At 41.6% G+C, this 19,968-nt stretch overlaps 1 protein-coding gene across 16 annotated transcripts in view; it reads left to right on the top strand.

Annotated features, from left to right (window-relative positions):
- Positions 1-19,968, top strand: part of map4k4 (mitogen-activated protein kinase kinase kinase kinase 4) — a 90,929-nt gene that overhangs the window by 46,375 nt on the left and 24,586 nt on the right. For 3 of the 16 annotated variants that reach the window (XM_070914448.1, XM_070914446.1, XM_070914445.1), the window contains exons 4-15: positions 6,024-6,149; positions 9,329-9,439; positions 9,586-9,676; positions 11,249-11,379; positions 11,933-11,987; positions 12,495-12,573; positions 12,676-12,851; positions 13,287-13,359; positions 13,799-14,009; positions 16,265-16,426; positions 17,129-17,215; positions 18,476-18,587. In XM_070914448.1, coding sequence (XP_070770549.1) covers positions 6,024-6,149; positions 9,329-9,439; positions 9,586-9,676; positions 11,249-11,379; positions 11,933-11,987; positions 12,495-12,573; positions 12,676-12,851; positions 13,287-13,359; positions 13,799-14,009; positions 16,265-16,426; positions 17,129-17,215; positions 18,476-18,587 — 1,414 coding nt within the window. Of the gene's footprint in view, positions 1-6,023; positions 6,150-9,328; positions 9,440-9,585; positions 9,677-11,248; positions 11,380-11,932; positions 11,988-12,494; positions 12,574-12,675; positions 12,852-13,286; positions 13,360-13,798; positions 14,010-16,264; positions 16,463-17,128; positions 17,222-18,442; positions 18,851-19,968 lie in introns of those variants that run through there. The other 13 variants (XM_070914451.1, XM_070914450.1, XM_070914447.1 and 10 more) reach the window with 10 other exon arrangements.

Genomic DNA, 19,968 nt, shown 5'->3' with positions numbered 1-19,968 from the left:
TAGTATGAAATCCGCTCTTTCGGTTTCCTTTCTGATGTGTGGTGGTGGGATAGTAACAAAAAGAGACTGTTTCTTTGGGAAATACCTGCTTAAATTTGTAATTCAGAAGCTTCATATCAGCTTCAGCTGAAATTTAGAATGAATTTTTTCCATTTTTCTGGGGACTGTGGATTTTGTCCCTGTTATTCAGGAATAATTATGGCAATCAGACTTGAAAACATATGAACCTATCCTTCAACTCTGATTGAACATTTACTTCAGATTCAAAAGTATAAAAAAGAGCTAGCTGCCTTTTGCAATTGGTTTCCAATTGGTTTTCTTTACAGTTAACATTATTATTTCACCAAAACACCGAGAGGATACATTTGAACGGCCGCTGTGAGCTTGTAGGTAGTAATGGGAAAGCTTTTTGAAAACTGTCAATTCCCAATTCAAGGTTAAACGCATGAGGTTTCTTTCGACAAGACAGCGAGTGTTTAAAATAATCCCTAAAGCAAGTCCCTCCAGGTTCCTGGTTGCCTGTTAAAGACATGTCGACCTCTCTTGGCCTTTGTCGAAAGCCTCCCTCCTACTCAGCTTCCATTTTCCATTATGCTTCCATTTTGCGGCTGTCCGCTCCCCCGGGGTCGCGGTTCTGTTAGCTCTGCTCACATTGTGTGCTGTAATACTTTAGCAGCAATATGGCCGCCACCAAGTCTCCCCACCATTTCATGCCCAGGAATGATAATGAGTAGCTTCAGGACGCCTTGTTTTGAACGACTGGACAGCGGATATATAGTTTAGGGAAAGTGAGATGGAGAGCGAGAGAGGTGAGGTGTCATGATGATGGGATACATGAACATAAAGACATCATAGGAGACAGTAATGGAGAGTGATGCTGCAAGGGCAAGTTTGATAGAGACAAAGAGTGTCCAAAATAAAAGGGGCGGTGTACAAACAAGATGGAGAGAGAGAGACAAAGTGAACATACGACAGAGAGAGAGAGAGAGGATGATGTCACTGTCTCCGTGTCGAAGCAGCTGTATCCTGACATCCAGGTCACTTTCAGCCCGCCTCCTCTCCTCTCTGTCTCACACACACACACACACACACACACACACACACACACTTTGTGTGTGTCCATATATGCATTTCTTTGTTGTCGCTGTTGAATCCACATGATGTTTTCTGACAGAGCTGTCGAAGTTTAAGCTGCTAGAGCTCAGCATCGAAAACTGTCAAGGCACAACAATACGATTAGTCATCGACAGAACATTAATCAACACCAATTTGAATTGTTTATGTCATTTAATAGATGATAAATATTCGATGGTTTTAGCTTCTCATATGTGCTTTTCCCTGTTTGTTTTTTTGTCATTATAAACTGAATCTCTTTGGGTTTTGTGCTGTTGGTGGCACAAAACAAGACACGTTGCTTTGGGCTCTGGGAAATTGTCACGAGAATTTTCACCATTTTCTGACATTTTATAGACTAAATGTTTCAACTTTTAGGTTGACAAGTAATTATCAGAATAATCAATAAACAAAGCATCAGTTGCAGCTCTAAATTCAAAAACGTGATTTGGAATCGGTACGCAAAGTCTCTGTTACCATCTTGCTAGAGGAGGCAAGACTGCGACTTCTCTTTCTGCCTGGCACCTTTTTTCAGGACAAGTGTATACTGGGCCCATTTTTAGGTTCCTCCTGCTTTCTAATCCAGTGTCACAATTCTGTCCACCCTCAGTGATATGATTCTCTCTCTCCAGTGATTTGAGATTGATGAGTTTCTTTGTGCTGGCTTGTCATTTTTTTTTTGCTCGAGCATACAGTATGTTCTAGAAGTCACCTTTTCACACTCCTTTTTCTCTTTTCTGTGCGCCACAAGTCTCTCTTGTGTATGTTTCATCGCACAGCATGGGACTCCACATCATGTCTGTTTTCTTCGTAATGTAAACATTACTAGCTGATTCAGTCTGATGTTTCATTGGAGTGTATGTTTTCGCATGGCCATCTGTGCTGCCCTGAACATAGAGGAATGTAACCATCCTTATGTTTGTCAGTTGAGGTGATTCTTCTCTTTCCCTCTTTAAGCTGTTATTTTGAAAAATGTGTAAGAATGTTCCTGCTGTGTTTTTTCTCCTCCAGTCTGTCCTCGGCATCTGTAATTATGCTCACTTGTTCCAAAAAAGTTCACATGACTGACAGTTTGTGGGCGATGGGATGTTCTGTTGACCATAGAAGGCACTGTTTGTCTGTGTGTTGACTTTCTGTACATCTTTCATTATCCTGTAAGGTCCTGCGTGATCCCGCTTTAATTTTGACCGAAATATTGGTTAGATATCTAACTTATCGACTGACTGGTTGACCGACAGGTCGGCTGGCTCACCTGCTGGTCGACTGGCTGGATGACTGCTCTGTGACTGATGGTCTGCTGCTGATGAGTGGATTAACAGAAGGACTGGCTGGCTAGCAGTCTGGTTTGTTGGCTTCCTGACTCACTGGTTGGCTAGCTGCCTGGCTAAATGACCGGCTGCCTGGCTGAGGCAGTAACCAACTGGCTGGCTGACTAACTGTGACTCAAGGGATTGGCTGACCGACTGACCCCATCATTTTTACAGACAGTCAAAACTCCTGTTGAACTCTTTGAACAGCCTCAGCAGATTAAAGCAAAATAAATAACAGGCAAACAGCTTTTTGTGGTGTACGAATATGCTTGCGCCCGGCGATGTCCTCTCACGGAAAAACAGCTGCTTGCTAAACATCTCACGAGAAAACAAGCTTGGTTTAACTTTTATCACAGTAATAAGAGCTCAAAGTGCAAATATAGTCAGTGGTAGAGCCTAACAAGAACATATGAAGAGTTTTGTTCCAAAATGACACCTCCACCATTTTAAAATACTCTCCAAATGACTGACAGCATAGAAAGTTCAGTTGCCAGTTGACCAAACATCAGGTTCACTGGCTGTTTTGTATTTTAGAGATAGTGAAACTGAGCTGCAGGTAATGTGTTTTTATAGACGTGTAGGAGTTGACATTGACTTCTTTCATCTTTTAAATGCTAAAGTTTGGCTGATTTGCCCTTTAAGCTCCGGACCAGGCTCCAGAAATGTCAGCAGAGTCGTTGGCTGCCTGTCGTCTGTTGCTTCTGCGGCTGCAGTGCTCGATAAGACGTGTGTGTTTTTAGTTTCTGCTAGCACCAACATTTAACACCAATCATTTCCTGTTAAAGGAACCCCCACCCCCCACCCGTTATGACAGCCAACAGAATGAGGTAGCTACCTGCAGTGATAAATATAAAGGTTGGATAATGTCTTGGCAGCCGTCAAGCAGCACTAACTCAGCAGTACGAAGACATATTTATTATAGAGACATTAAAACCTGTGGTTAATGTGCCTTTACACTTCATATAACTTAACTTTCTATAGTTTGACGTCATTTTAGTGATTTTCCTCCACTCCAATTCTGTTATTAACAAAATTAGATAACTGTTTTTAGTCCCATTGCATGAAACGGTATGTTGTTTTCAGGACAAACCAGCTAAGACAGTGGGTTGTCGTTTGCCTCAGCAGGGAACTCTGCTTGTAATTGGTCTAAAGATTTGCACTTAGCACTTAGAGCTGCTTTGTGTTTTCTCCTGCAGTTTATGTTTCTGCTGCTGGTGCTGTTTGTTGATGGCGTAGATGACACAGAGAAGGTTGGAGAAAGGATATATAATACTTGGGCTGTGAAATGAATGCATAACCCATCGTGTTCCTGGGAAGGTTTTATGGTGGTCATTGATCAACAGTTCACTGTAACACCTTGACAAAGAGGGATTGTTTAGACCAGTTTAGTTATAGATATCAGTTATCATTTTATTTGACTTTTATGTCTGCTGTTAGTCCCACAAAGCCTTCTGCTGCTAGTAATGTCTACTGAAACAGAGCCGTGCCTCGAGGGATGTCTGTCAGTTGGTCCACCACTTTGGTACAGATCTATGGGATTCTGTGTAAACATTCGTGGTCTCCAGATGGTGACTTTGGTGATCCCTTGAATTTTCCTCAAGGTCCGTGTGAGGCCGACTGTTGTGGTTTTGAGTGAAATGTCAAGTGAAACGTGAAATGAATTTTGGTACATACATTAACGTGCCCCTCAGCATGAAATGCAATAACTTTGACGACCCTCTGGCTTTTCATCTGGCACCATCATCAAGTGAAAATTTTTAACGTTTCCAAAACTTTGGTTTAGGACCACATAACTGTAAAACTAATGGCATTCCCATCAGCCTCAGCTGTACTTTGTGTTTAGTGCTTAATAGCAAATATAAGCATGCTAACACGCTAGATTAAGACAGTGATAATGGTAAACAAACCATGTGCTTAGCGTCAGCATGTTAGCATTGTCTTTGTGAGCATGCTGCCGTTAGCATCAAGTATGTAGTATGGTCTCGCAGAGCTGCTAGCATGATAAACGTTTTTTCAAAAAGAGCCAAAACGCAACAACAATAAAGTGTAAATGATACGGCTGCTGCATCTGTACTGTAAAATGCCAAAAGGTCAAGAGTTTCAGAATGAAAAGCCAAACAGTTTCCCTCTCAGGTCCTCAGAGCTTTTCCTTTTGTGGACAAGTTGCTGCAGCGCTCCGTTTGCTCAGAAGTCCGAGCTGCAGCCGCCCGTCACGCTCCTGCTTATCGACCGGCCGTAGTAACAGTGAAAATGTCATGTTTTGTCAGCTCCGGTCGGCCTGCGGGATCAGACGCGTGGGCTCGCCTGATGTAAAGCACTCGCAAATAAATGTCACCCGGCCTCAGTGATGCCGCGATGATTAAGAAATAATCGCTTGATCTTGCAGTGTGTCTGAGTCTGCACTGTAATATCCTGAGAGGGAGAGAGATGGTAGTTTGTTCGGCTCTGTTATCATTTCCAGTTCAGTCTGCTTGTTTGTTTGGAGTGATATCCCTTTATTACACTGGTTTGGACATTGTTTGTTTCCTTGCTTCGCTCTTCAGCATGTCTAGAGAAAAGTTCCAGAGTTTATTTCTCCTTTTTACTGTTAAACATAACAGTTTATATGTTTTTTCATATTTTTCCTTTACCGTTTTTATGACTCAAAGTGGCCCACTGGGACGAGGGCCAAAGCTTTAAACATTATACAGATGGAGTATGAGAGTCATTGGCTGGTTCTGCTAAAACACGGTGGAGGAAATCTAAATATTAGGGAAAATGAGTTTTCTGCTAGCAGGGGGAATTCCATTCTCAACACTTCCTATTGAGCTGCAGTAAAGACTGTTGCTGCGCTGCGCGGCTTTCATCTCACAGTTGAGATGCTGGAATTATGTTTGGCATTTTTACTGCTCAGCTGAGAGAGTGAGCGGAAGAAGCCGTGTACTTACTGTGTTAAAGGTGCTTTATTAGATGCAGATTAGGTAATAAGATGTTTTGCTGGTTTGTGTGTACTCCTGTGTGTATTTTGGTATGTTGGTATGTCATTTACGAGTCAATTCAAATGTATGTGTATAATATAACGCGCAATATAACATGATGGAGCACATTACAGACTCCGTGTGGTGGAGTTACAGCTCGTGTCTGAGTTCTCCAACGTCTGAATGGAAACTGTTAGCAGTTTACAAGCAGGACAGAAAACCCCTTTTCACCTACAGGCCAAAGGGGACGGATGTTTCCAAAAGTCAGTGTGAGGGAAAGTTACTAGAGCCAAACATCTAAACCAGTGAAGAGGTGAGAGCCGAGCTTGTGACTAATAATCATAGTAGAAAAATAAAATAAAAAAACAAGTGAATACATGTTGAAAATCAGCCGTCGCTCTCAGCGTCTTTCCAGGTGACCTGATCATGGAAACTCAAAAGTAACTGTTGTTTACGTGTCAGAGTGTCTTGCTGCTAATTTTGTATCCTTCCTTTGGGTCTAAAGCTTCAACAACCCGACTAGAAGAAAATAGACTAGTGCTGTTCGTTTGGATTAGATCATATAATTGCTTCCTCGCCATCTCACAAACAATAAGAATGTATTAACTCCACAGTGATGGGTCTCTCTCTCTCTCTCATATAGGATGAAGAGGAGGAAATTAAGCTGGAAATCAACATGCTGAAGAAGTACTCCCACCACAGAAACATAGCCACCTACTATGGAGCCTTCATCAAGAAAAGTCCACCGGGCCATGACGACCAGCTATGGGTGAGTCTATTTCTACCATTAACAATGATGTCAGGTCTTGACAGCAAAGGGTTGCGAGTTAAATTTGCCCTGAAGCTGAATATAGCAATCATTCTTCCGCTTGTCCTGACAAATCCCAGCCTCCAGTTTCTTAGCATCCTAACATCAGCTCCATCAGCTCCAACATCTTGAAAAACTTTGTTCCTGGAGTGGAATTATTGTCATGAGGTTTTAAACCAGGCAGCCATCAACAAGTCCAGGTTCTGGACAAAACTTCCTCCTGGTTATCGTCTTAACCAGGTTTTTAAACAAATAGCTGAATTGACTTTGCTGTATGTTAGAATAGATGTTTTGATGTTTAGATTACTATAGGGGGCAGAATTGTTGTGTGAATTGTAAAAAACAGTGTTATTTTTAGTAAGTCACCGGAAGTCCAGATGAGGGTCTGTACACAGAGTTGGTATGCTTGCACATATCCTATCTGTTCCCTAACTTTATTCCTTGCAAACAATTACACTTAGTACAGCATAAATGTTTTTTCCCCAACGCTACAGCCCCTACTGGCCCTTATATTGGAAGAGAAAGGGGGGATAAGAGGGAAGAGAAGAGGGCAATACAAAAACCAGTGATGGAAGAAGTATTTCGGTCTTTTACTTAAGTAAAAGTAGCAATATCACACTGTAAAAGTGTGTTATGTTACAAGTAAAAGTCCTGCATTCAAAATTGTTCTTAGTATTAGCAACAAAAAGTACTCATTGTGCAGCAGAATGTTCCCTGTGATTGTAATGCTATCATATCATATACTTTATTATCTGATTGTTATTACTGTAACATTACCTTTACTGTTGTAGCTGGTCACAGTGGAGCTCATTTCAACTGCCATACTTTATATACGTTACTAGTTGGTAGTTCAGCCATTAACAGTATAGCATTTTCTAAGCTCATTGCAAGTTTTCTGCAGCGGAGTAAAAAGTACAATATTTCCATGTGAAATGTAGAGGAGTAGTACATCAAAATCGTACTTAAGCACACTACTTGAGTAAATGTACTTAGTTACTTTCCACCACCGCCAAAAACACAGCAAATCATAGAAAAGTGAAACAAGCTGAGGAAGTGAATAAAACAAATGAGAAACAAAAGGGAGCGAGTGAATCAGAGAGGGGGGAGAGAAACAAACGGCAGCATGGGAGATTTATAGCTGCTCCTTTGTTGAAGGCAGGATTACCTTGTTTTATGACCCTGCAGCTCTGCTGTTCCTAGAGAGGAGAGATCTCACTCTCACCCCACAACACGGCCCTGTATTTGTTTTTACAGCTGCCTCCATGACCCATTTACATCCCCCACTGTTGCGGCTTCATGCTGTCTGCTGTTTGTTTGTTTGTGTGTGTGTGTGTGTGTGTATGAGAGTGTATATGTGTCATTTACTTGTTGTCATATTCTGCATTGAACATCACTAAAGATTGTGTGCTGAAGGAGACCTGATTGTGTGTGTGTGTGTGTGTGTGTGTGTGTAAAACCTTGGACTGACACGTAAGACTCGATCCACGACAAGCTTTGTGATTATTAAAGAGTAAAGCACAATGCAGAGGCAGATTAGGGGAGCGGTTCTTTGGAGTCCATTAATGTTCCCAACTGCACAAATCACAGCAGATTGTTCTGCTCATATCATGCTAGTCATCAAAATCTAAATGTTATTTGTTCATATTTTTGTATTCCCTTTAAAGTATAAACTTTGTGTCGGCACAATTTTGTCCACCTTATGATCAAATCGTGTTATCATTGTACAAAATCCAACTCAATGAATCCTAGCAAATTGTAGTTAAAAGCTAATAAAACTTGCTTTTCATATTTTAATTTACGCCTTTGGAGAGTTTTGATTCATGTCCTGCACAGATGAACACAGTTCATTGGATTTAAAGTCCCCCTTCCACTCCAAAATGTGCTTTGCTTATTATTACTCCACGTGGATGTTTGAGCTTCACTGTGCACAGAGAAATGATGTCTGTGCAGAGTTTAACATTAGGAGGCTGTTTTCACATTTATCTGCTGAAGGGGGAAAGTTGCTCTGTGCTCACTTTAAATCTGAGTGTAAGACATGCACCTATGAGCATGATTTACAACTGATTACAACTATTTTGGAAACCAGTCATGGTTAAATATATGCAACTTACACAAGCGTAAAGTGGAAACTTGAAGCCTCCAGTGCACACACACACACACACACACACACACACACACTGAGAGTGGACTTCTCAGGGAAGCAGGAGACATCTTGTATCCAGCAGTCAAACCTTTGAAGTTAAAACATATTAACATATTCATAGACTCTGGATTTTTCAAGGATTGAGACGGATTAGATGTAATTTTAAGACTTTTTCACGAGGTAACTGAACACTTTTGTGGGAAAATCATGTCAGACACAAAATATTATTCAAAGCAGAATGTTTATATTAAAACATGTCTGGAGGGGATCTTTAAATATTTATTTGTTTAGTTGATATGTGATTTTGAATACATTTGCGATACTGTAATTTAAAAAGATATCAGGAAAATAATCTTACCGATATTATGATGTTGATTTTAACCAGCCCTGATAGGCTATTTATGCAAAGGAGGAGCCTTTTAGCTTTGACCGTGAATATGAAACAGTGATGAGGACGTTGCATCAAAGTGGAGAGACATACTGTGTGACAGTCCATGTACATCAGCTGTTAAAGCTGCTTTATGCAAATCTTATCCAACATCAGTAGTTTCGTTAATGTTTCATCATATTAAGACCACATTTCCCATCAGCCCATTGCTTCCGGTCTCCCGTCCCGATCCCTACACAGGATAAACATGGAAGAAGTGAATTTTCCATCAGCCTTCTCCTCCTCCTCCTATGATATGCTGTCACCAGATACTCTGATATTTCCATCCAGATGTGACCAAAAGAGGAAAAATGCAAAGCATAAGCTGACAGAGAGTGACAGTTTTCTCAGTGATCGTCCTGTTTGTGGATCTACTACAAAATGAATGTGGTGATGGTTTATTGATGTAAAGGTAAAATGCTGCATGTAGAACCTTTTTGCAGATGGTCTCTGTAGCTGGCTGAATAAATGATGATGATGTGTGTGTGTGTGTGTGTGTGTGTGTGTGTGTGTGTGTGTGTGTGTGTGTGTGTTCACAGTCTTCTTAATATCTCCTGTTCTCTCCTCCAGCTGGTGATGGAGTTCTGTGGTGCCGGCTCCATCACAGATCTGGTGAAGAACACCAAAGGCAACACATTGAAGGAGGACTGGATCGCCTACATCTCCCGAGAGATCCTCAGGGTCGGTCCCCTTTCACAGACATTTCCAGGACATTTTCCTATTCAGGATCAAATATACTATAGTGGGACGCTCAAACAAGGCCACGACTGCTCTGTGAAGCGGCATGTAATATGTTAATATGTTGTTTTTTCCTTTTCTCTCTGCAGGGATTAGCTCACCTGCATGCTCATCATGTCATCCACCGTGACATCAAGGGACAGAACGTGCTGCTGACTGAAAACGCTGAAGTCAAACTGGGTATGTGTAGATTTTATTTTTGGTTGAATTGTGGGTCCAAACCCTGGCCTGTAGACTGTGGATCACAGCCTGCACTGAGGTTTTGGATGACTGCACCGAAAAAATACTGCAGCACCAGATTTGAGTCAGCAACCATGCAAGTGCCAACAGCTTTTTCATTACCAGAGTTGTTTTGTAATGTTTCACATGATTGCGCAGTCGTGGGCCTGTATAAAAGTCTCACCCAGTAATGCAAATCCTCTTGAAACTTTTAACATTTGTTTGCAGGCCCAGTTTTGCATTCATGTATTTTCACTAGAAAATAACTGTAGATGTCTTTTGATGATGAATGCTTCATGCTTTATTGATTCAAATCTCTCTCTGCCTGTCACAAACTGATTTGAGACAAGTGAGCCAGCTGACAGGAGGAAACTGCTCCTTTTGCCTTTGCTTTGTTTTGTCTATTTTTAGGTTAGCTAAAAGCTGCGGTAGCTGTTGCCAGGAGTTGCAGTTAAAATAAGTTGATTTAAGAGTTGTTATTTCTGTTAATAAGTTACAACATATAACTTTATAAATGTACCTGCAGGACAAAGCATTACGTTTAGTTTCCTCAAAAAAATAAGAAAGTATTAAAGTTGCAAATTTATAAAAGTCTTTAATATTTTTCTTGTAATGGGCAAGTGCTGATTTTAGCAAAAACTTAAATGAACATATGTGAAATAATAATTTTGAATTGACTAATCCATGCATCCATTTTCTGCCTCTTGCGGGTCCACTTGCTTTAATATAATTGATTATATCATTAGGACTTATTGTTATATACTGCTGGAAAGTACTGAAAAGATGTTCTATCATAATAAATAATTCTAGGCCATATCGTTGCTGCTGGTTTTCCATCATACTTTCATACTTTGGCTCAGAATGACACAGAATGTGAAACGGGTGTTACAAATTGCATTGTGTGTGTTATTTAAAAGGTCTTTAAAGGGAATTTGATGAATCAAATTCATTCAAATTACCCTTTATGACCTCATTGCTGTCCTGTGACACACAGTATAAACCACATGTCTCCTCTGAGCCCACAATAAAACACTTGTGGTTTAGCTAAAAGGAGGCAAGACAGATCGTCGTTACAGAGCAGCACCGTGACCTTCACACTCTGAGTCAGGACCCGACACGGACTGTGGACTCGAGTGTGGTGGTTTCAACGTGACAGGAGAACAAGTAAAACTTTAATTAACATGGGTCCCAGGGCAAGAGTCTGAATCTTTTATTTGGCTTAGAGGCTGAAAATTAAATGACCCCTCTGACAATGTTAGTCTGCTTTCACATAGTATCTCAACTGGTTTTAAGCTTCTCATAGTCAGTATCTGCAAACTGGAGATGTGATAAAGAATAAGAACAAAATTTATGATCCTCAAGTTCCCAAACCCACAGGACATTTTAGTTTGATATTTTACTGGTTTACTGACATCAGTCCAAACATGTCCACTAATGACACTCCTCCTTTTGGTTCTCAGATACTTTATAGAAATGAAGCTGTTCATGAAAATGGTTTGATCCAATAATTGTTATAACTTCCTGTTTTCCCAGTTGACTTTGGTGTGAGTGCTCAGCTGGACCGGACGGTAGGTCGAAGGAACACCTTCATCGGGACGCCATATTGGATGGCTCCAGAGGTCATCGCTTGTGACGAAAACCCAGATGCCACCTACGACTACAGGGTAAGGAACTGGATCTGGTCTGAAACGAGATCTGCTGTTTTACAGTATATCCGGGGCTGGACTGTATGAATAGGTTTGAACTTATCAAGGTGAAAGTGACAAAGTGGATTTCCAGGAAAAATAGTGCATAGAAGTTTGCATGTGGGTGTGCTAACTTTGAGATAGATGCCAATTTCGAGCCTCTACTGTAGGTATCTGCACGTAATGAAAAGGTCAGTGCAGCCAGATGACAAAAAACACATTTGCCCACAGACACATAGTTGAGGTTCTTTTTAAACTGGTTTCAAGATCTCTCTGTGAAGCTGAAACACTTCAGCAGAAAGTAGTTTTCAAATCATCCAGAGTAACCAGGACACAAATATTGCTGTAAAATAGCCTGGAAAGTGTCAGAAATAAACACTTTGATAAACATTCTCCAAGTTTGTTTTTGCAAGCACTGAAATTGGGGTTACAGCGCTGAGAGAACCACTGCTATCTTCACACATCTACACTTAAGGAATAGACAAGTATAATATGAAAACTCATGTGACTGATCTTATCTTCTGTCCTGCAGAGTGACCTGTGGTCCTGTGGAATCACGGCCATAGAGATGGCTGAGGGAGCTCCCCGTGAGTACACATCACAGTAACCTCATGCTGGTTTGTTTGGCATCTTCAAAGCATTCAATCATTCAAATAGTCGTTTTTGAGATATCTGTATAAATACTATGACGGTACAAAACAAACTAAAGGTTGTAGATTATCTGGTAGTGAAAGGAGTAAAGGACAGATGGGAAAACTGCTTTCAACACTTTGACACAGGCAAGTGGTGTACAAGTGGTGTAAGACAGAGGCTACTGGACAGGTTAACCCCTGCCTTATCTGTTTAAAGTTATCGTACTAAAGTACCATAGTTAATTTTATAATGACATATTACATTTTGTACCTCACATAGCATTTCAGTTTCAGTCCTACTGTACACTGAAAAACCCTACTCATTATTAACTTTAACATTCTATTTAACCTGTTAATTTCTAGTCCGTTAGTATCATGAGTACATCGAAAGTTCAGTCTAAACTGTATGACTTTTGGCTCTCACCGGTCTCTCAGCTGTCTCCTCTGTTTCGTTTCCTCCAGCTCTGTGTGACATGCATCCAATGAGAGCCCTCTTCCTTATTCCCAGAAACCCTCCTCCTCGACTCAAGTCCAAAAAATGGTGGGCTCATTTTTTTTTTATCTTTATCAAAAGTATCTTTTGTGGCTGAATATGTAACGTAACGCACATCCCAACACGTCACTTTTAACTTGAACCTGATAGGTCGAAGAAGTTCTTCAGCTTCATCGAGGGCTGCCTGGTGAAGAATTACACCCAGCGTCCTCCCACCGAGCAGCTGCTCAAACACCCCTTCATCCGGGACCAGCCCAACGAGAGGCAGGTCCGCATCCAGCTCAAAGACCACATCGACCGAACCAAGAAGAAGAGGGGCGAGAAGGGTGAGTCCCCCCAGGGAGATCTGTTGGCGTCAGCGTGTTTATCACTGCTGTGAAACTGAAACTCGTGGGCAGTATCATCCTGTAAACAATAACAGAGATCCGACAGAGAGATTTTGTATCTTTGTCAGAGGGAAAGGAAACGAACAAACTTGATGTAATCTCAAAAGGGGACATTTTCAGATTCACTTGCAATGAAATATATTTCCGTACAATTGCACATTCTTGTGTTAACTTTTGAGTGAAGTGTTTATGATTTTATCATTATTTTATTCAGCCACTTTGACTCTTAGAGAGGAAAGAATGGCTTATAATTTCCTTTGTTCTAAGTTTCCACCCGCCTGTAGTATATCCTTATGTACTTGGTGTGTTAAGTTACACGATTTGAGTTTAATAACTTGCCTCCTTTATTATTATTATTTTCCTTACTATTCTCAGATGAGACAGAGTATGAATACAGTGGCAGCGAAGAAGAGGAGGAAGAGGCATCTGAGCAAGAAGGAGAGCCGAGGTAAGAACTGCATATATTATCACAGCGTGTATCAGACGGCGTAGTGTATAGGAATTTACTGGTGCTCTGTTTGTATTGAAAGCCTCCTGTTCTCTGTGTAAACTAGTATACAGTACATTTGTCTCATCCAGCTGTACTAAAAACAAGCTAAACATGACAATTTCTCCCGATACAAGAAGCTGACCAAAACTATAAATCAAAACAATCACAGAAATTTGAATTTAGAACATAAAAAAAACCCCAACAGCTTTGCAATGATATGTAACTGCCATTTATTTTTTACAAAATGTTAGTGATGCCACTTTAACACAGAATCCTCAGTATCCTAACGTCAAGAAGTAGCTCTGTATTTATTTTTGTTTAAAATTGTTTAAACAAGTGAATTTGCTTGCTATGAGCTAACACACCGGCTAACGCCTGTCATTGCATCCTCCCACAGCTCCATCGTCAACGTGCCAGGCGAGTCGACTCTGCGCCGTGACTTCATCCGGCTGCAGCAGGAGAACAAGGAGCGCTCGGAGGCGCTGCGTCGCCAACAGCTCCTCCAGGAGCAGCAGCTCCGCGAGCAGGAGGAGTACAAGCGCCAACTACTGGCCGAGAGGCAGAAACGTATCGAGCAGCAGAAGGAGCAAAGGAGACGGCTGGAGGAGGTGAGTCATATGGGTCCAAATAAGATTTTTTTTCCCAATGTAACGGAGAGGAAGGATTGAGTCAAAAGAGTACGTTCGTGGTCAGACTGGATATAAAGTGCGGGTTACCTGTCCAAATGTAATTTGCTTTCTTTGCACGTTGGGCCTTTTATGGGTTATGATAACTTTTTACACACCAGCTTTATCGCTGAGATCTGGGGGTGTTGTCACATCATTGGAACAGGGTCCAGCAGTGCCACCAAACCACTATTATCTGACACTTTGAGGTGGATTAAAAATGATTCCCCAAACTTTGTACTTGGGACTAATAACTCTGGATACTCCTCACAATCCATTGTCTTTATTCACTGTCACTGAACTATTTCTTCAGAAGAAAGTAACTGTCCCCAAAGCAAGCCTGTTCCAGTCAGTGACTTTTGGTCTCAAGTTGTTTGTGCAGCTGCTGATAGTGTGAGAAGCAGGTCTGTCAGGTGCAGTTAATGTGCCTGCACATTATCTCTGTGTAATAAGATTAGAGACGTTTGACTTGGAGCTTTCTTGTTAGATTTTTGCTTGATAATTTTACATAACAGAGTCCAAAATCAATTTTAGGCTGCAGTGGAGGAAAAAACCTAATTGGTGTCCCCAGAGGACGAGTTTGAAAACCCTTTTTTGTAATTATCCTTTATCTCTTTGGGCTGTGGTTCTTTTCTATTAGTGTCTGTGTGAGCTTGGCTGATTCTCCTCCTCACTTCCCTTAAAGGAGAGAGAAAAATGTATAGTGATAGAAGAGAGAGGGAGGTGGAGGGAGGAGAGGAGGGGGGGCAGTTGCAAAGAGATGAGTATAAATTTGGACAGAAGTGGACTAAACTAGATTTTCTGTAAGGAAAGTAAGAGAGAGACCTAAATACCTAAATACAAAGGAATGAGGAGAATTAGAAAATATGTGCAGTGAGTTTCAGCATGTAAATTCAACAAAGTTTTATTTTTGCTCGTTTTCCCAGCAGTCACGGCTCGAGGCTGTGTTTTTGATTGATGACGGTGCTTGTAGATGAATCAGACAGTAGAAGCCACAGTTGAACACAGTCGATGTCAGAGAAAGGCCACTGTGCATGTGCTCTCCTGTTTTGATAGATTACCTCCCGTGGTGGAATCCTGAATGCTGAGCACTGAATCTGTTCAAACACGATGCGTCACGATACTGCAACAAAACCTCACGTCCTGCAGCTTTCACTGCACCTTTTCATAAGACACTGAGACACAGAAAGTAGTGTAATTTCTTCATCTGTCTGCTTAGAGGGCCAAGTATTAGATAACTGCCTTTCAGACTTAAAATCTTACTCTGATTAAATGATTAAGTCTTAATGCAGAGCTTGAAATGGTGACATTTTAGCTTCGTCCTGTCACTTCGGCTCATCCACTTTCTATTTATATTTCCTCCACCTGAACAGGTACATAGAAACATTTCAAATTTGAGGAGCTGGAAACAGCTACTGTTTGGCGTTTTTGCTTTGTTTTGTCAAAATCACAAGAATAAAATGGAGTCTGTTGGATGCCTTACTTTGAACAAAGTCACATTTTAATGCAGAAACTGCTGTATTTTAGTCTGTGACTTCTACCTATAGTGAACGTGATCAGTAATCACAACTATGTGTGTTGTCTCCAAGGCCTGACGAAGCGTATTTTATTGCACTTTTGGCATCTTGTCTCATCGTCTCCATGAGGGCTTGTTTTTGCCTGTGGTTTGTTTTTGCTGGCAGACAGAGATGATCAGTTGTTCTTTCGCTAAAATGGTTTTAAGAAGCTGATGGATTCATGTGGATGAATGTCCGTCATTGTAGCTGTCTGTTCCCTTCCTATAACAATTTGCCCTGTAAATGGAGTTCACCTCCACCTAGACAATATCACGCACACAGAAATGGGCCATGTCCTATTTTGCTGTGTGACTGTCTTTGCGTGCTGTGTCTTGTTGTTTATATGAACGCTGCTCAGCCAAGCTGTGTTGGCACCGGAGGGAAGTATTAGGTGAGTGATGTAAGATTCACCTTACAGCAACAACAAGTAATAAAGGTTGCATGTAGGTCACACAACTCGGGATTGGATTTTGTGCAACTTATCCGGGCCGTCGAAAATCATAGTAATGCTAAAAACTTGCTGCTGCTTTTGGTGTGTCACTGAATAGAAAACCTGAGCTCTGTGTCACATTATGACAAGACAAAAATCAGAACTAGGACACTTGTCAGCTGTTAACTCGCCTCCTGTGTGACCCGCTGCAGCAACAACGGCGTGAGCGCGAGATGAGGAGGCAGCAGGAGCGCGAGCAGCGCCGACGCGAGCAGGAGGAGAAGAGGCGCATCGAGGAGATGGAGCGACGCCGCAAAGAGGAGGAGGAGCGCAGGAGGGCGGAGGAGGAAAAGAGGAGGGCCGACCGAGAGCAGGTACGAGCCATGGAGAGAAAAAAGACTGGGGGGAAAGTGGGATCTTTTAAAAAAACAAGTGGCAAAATGAAATGTTCATATCTCATTTATATGTTCATGTTTGTGAATGAAAAGTAAAGCGATGTTTCCGGAAATCAGATGTTTTTAGTGGGATTTGTAACGTTTTTGTGACCACATACCTTAAGTTGTTAGATCTACCGCTATATTTTCTCATTTGATCCCTGTGGGATGTTGAGATGTTCTTTTTGGTGTGTTTTTCTTTTATTTCAGCCCTAATTTAATGACTTTGGAGTGGCTTTTTTCTGGGACCATTTCTGAGTCACAAAATTAAGCTTTAAAAAAATCTAAATTTGCTCACCAGTCGCTTAGATTTCAGGACTGACTTGTTCATAGTTACCATGAAGTTGGAGTGTTGAGATTGAGGCTCGATTATTGTTTGACTTTGGCTCATTCTGAATTTGATTATCTCCATGTGGAAGATTGCGGTGTTTGGCAGATTTGGTTGAATTTGTTTTCATTCTTGTAATCGCACGACCATGAAATCCTCGTGGGGGCTGCTTATTGTTGCCACGTTTGTGTCTTCCACCACATTTTAGAGGACTTTCTTCTTCTAATGAAGATGATGTATGTGGAAATGAAATATAATGAGTTTCTGACATTGAACTAAATGGGGGCGGGGTGGACTGTGGTTGGGATTGACAGGAGTACATCCGTCGTCAGTTGGAGGAGGAGCAGAGGCACCTGGAGATCCTGCAACAGCAGCTGCTCCATGAACAGGCCATGCTGCTGGTGAGTGTTTGGCTGCTCCTTCTAAACCCGGGACATCACATCCCCTATTCTCCCTCCTACCCTTGTTCCCTCTGTGTCTTTCTTCAAATACCACCCCCTCCCCTAAATCTGTCATATTTCCTTAATGTTATTTCCATCAGTTTCTGTGTCCCAAGTGGTTATTTTTTAATGTTTCCACAACTCCCAGGTTGTTAAATTTCATAATGCAGGTACTTATTATTCCTCCGTTACACAAACTTTCCTGATTCAGTTTTCCTTCCGATCTAAACTCAATCAAGTTTTTGGGACTAATTTATGACTTTTGTAGATCCGAGGGGAGCCATTAATGGTTGAGGTCAAAGCGTAATAAGTATTCTCAGGTTTTTGCTGGGAAGTAGGGATGTTTACAGGGCCCTTAGTGATGGTGATGCCGTCACCAGGAAACTAGTCATCCAACGGGAAGAGAGGGTTTCCCCTGTTTTTATTCCAGATGTTCCAGGTCTTGCACAGGAGAGGAGCTGGGTTATTTGGTTTGTATGACTTGATGTTTTTCATTTTTAAAGTCTTAAAATCCACTGGGGGTTACAGAGGATGCTCAGATAATGAAAGGATATGACCACTCATATCCCCACTCACACCATCACTTTATCATTGGCTCCACTCCGTGGTTCCTACACAGTCACCATTTATACACTTTGGTATGAAAAAAACATGTTTTCTTTACATCATGATTGGCTTTCACACTTGGATTCTGTTAGAGCTGATTTAAGTACTCAAACACTTGCTTTAGCCAGATTTACTTTTACTTCTGGCAATGGGTACAAGTCTCAAAACTCATAAAAATCATCACTGTTTTAGTAGGTCAGTGGCTTAATTACTTTTGACCAAAGGTAATGGCTGTAACAGACGTGCAGTTAGACACTTTAGACATTTGCCCCACAAGCTTGCTGTTGCTTTAGTTCGTTTTGTTTCGTTTGTTTTAAAGCTTAAGCTTGATGTTTAAAAAATAAAGACCCTCCCCAAAGTTATTCATATTTAGTTTGAATTTGGTTTGGAAAATGAGCTGCAATGCATTTCTCACAGGTGGACTTGAGACTCTAAATTGCTAGTAGGTGTGAATGTGTGGGGATCCCAGAAGGAATTCAGGTTCCTGAGGTGTCATCTACACGGGTCCCTAAAGAATAAATTATTTAAAAAACCACAGTGTTGTGGAAACAGAACAACTTGCCCAACATTCTTCTGTCAAAGGTTTTGGTTCAACTTGACCCTTCCTGTACTCAGGAGTATAAATGGCGGGAGCTTGAGGAGCAGCGCCAAGCCCAGAAGCTCCAGAGACAGCTGCAGCAGGAGCAGGCCTACCTGCTGTCCCTCCAGCAAAGCCAGAACCCGGATAGTATTAAAACAGCCCAGCAACAGAGCGCCAAACCCCCACAGAACCTCGAACACGACAGGGTAAAGCCCCTGCAGAGCCCTGAACCGGATACAACAAAACAACAGCAGAGCGATGACTTTGAAAAGACAAGGTCCAGTCAAAATCACAGTCTGGAGAAAACTACAGAACCCAAGCTACCCGTTGCTGACCTCCAAGGCCCCGCCCCTGACTCTGAACCAATCAGAGAGGTGAACCCTCGCGGCTCGTTGCCGTCACACTGACTGCTGTAGAATGCTTCCTTTGAGTGTGTGTACTCACTCCCACTGCTTTGGGTGTGCGATGTGTACATGGTGATGGCTAGCTGCTGGTGTGGGATGCGTGGACGCTTTGTAGACCAGCTAAGTGACTAGAATTTATTAACGTCTCTTTCTAAACCCATAAGTCTAATAATTAAGAAGGTCCATGATGCAGATATACTCCAGTGATATTGGACCAACAGCAGAAGGTCTCCTTGATCCCTGAACAGATATCAGGTTGACATTTCTGCTACAATGAAGTCGAATGTAGACCCAATTTAAACAGCTAAATGATATCAAAGATTTTTCAAAATAACGCTGATATGAAGTCTTCAGTCGGGAACTTGAGTTCAGAACTTAATTCAAAAGACACACAAGGATTATTACAGTATATGTATTCAAACTGGGCAGCACATTAAGTTTATTGAAATCACTTGCCTTACTCAGCCGAACTCAACTCTGACTGTGACCCTCAGTTCTCACCGGAACATTTATCTTTTAATTCTGATTTAATCATTTTAGTCAGTTATTAAGTAAAAATACCCAATAATTCCCGGGTTATTGGCTGCTGCTGAAATTTGTATGTTTGGTAGAAAATGTCCAACAAATCTGACAAAAACCTGACAACCCTTTAAGAGTTGAGGTCTAATCATTTGATGTTGACGAAATCTTCTGTCTTATCTATTCTCAAAATGACCTCTGACCTCCTTGCTGGGCTTCATTTAGAAAATACTGACATCGTTTTGAGTTTTTTCCTCCTGTCTGAACCACTTTGGAGGAAGAGTTTTCTGTGAAATGCTCACCTGAACAGCTCCTCCTCCTCCTCTTCCTCCTCAGCGAGGGCACTACTGCTCCTCTAATTGGCCTCACTGTTGTCTTTGCCACCATATTAATGAGGTTACTATAATAATGAGCCACCTCATTAATCCTCAGTGGGACTCCCTGCCTCTCTTTTTGGCATCCTGCGGTTGCCATTCATCACCTGGTGGGGGAGGATGAGGAGTGAGACACAAACCAGATCCAAAAGCACCTGACTGACTTGCTGTTTGCATGCAGTGTTTGCGCAGGACTGCGTGGGGTGTTCGCTTCACGGGGAAACTCAAGAA

Source organism: Enoplosus armatus, chromosome 11, assembly GCF_043641665.1.
Source record: "Enoplosus armatus isolate fEnoArm2 chromosome 11, fEnoArm2.hap1, whole genome shotgun sequence".
Classification (NCBI taxonomy): Eukaryota; Metazoa; Chordata; class Actinopteri; order Centrarchiformes; family Enoplosidae; genus Enoplosus; species Enoplosus armatus.
The sequence above is the reverse complement of the archived record's forward strand: the minus strand, read 5'-3'. Positions and strand labels throughout refer to the sequence as shown.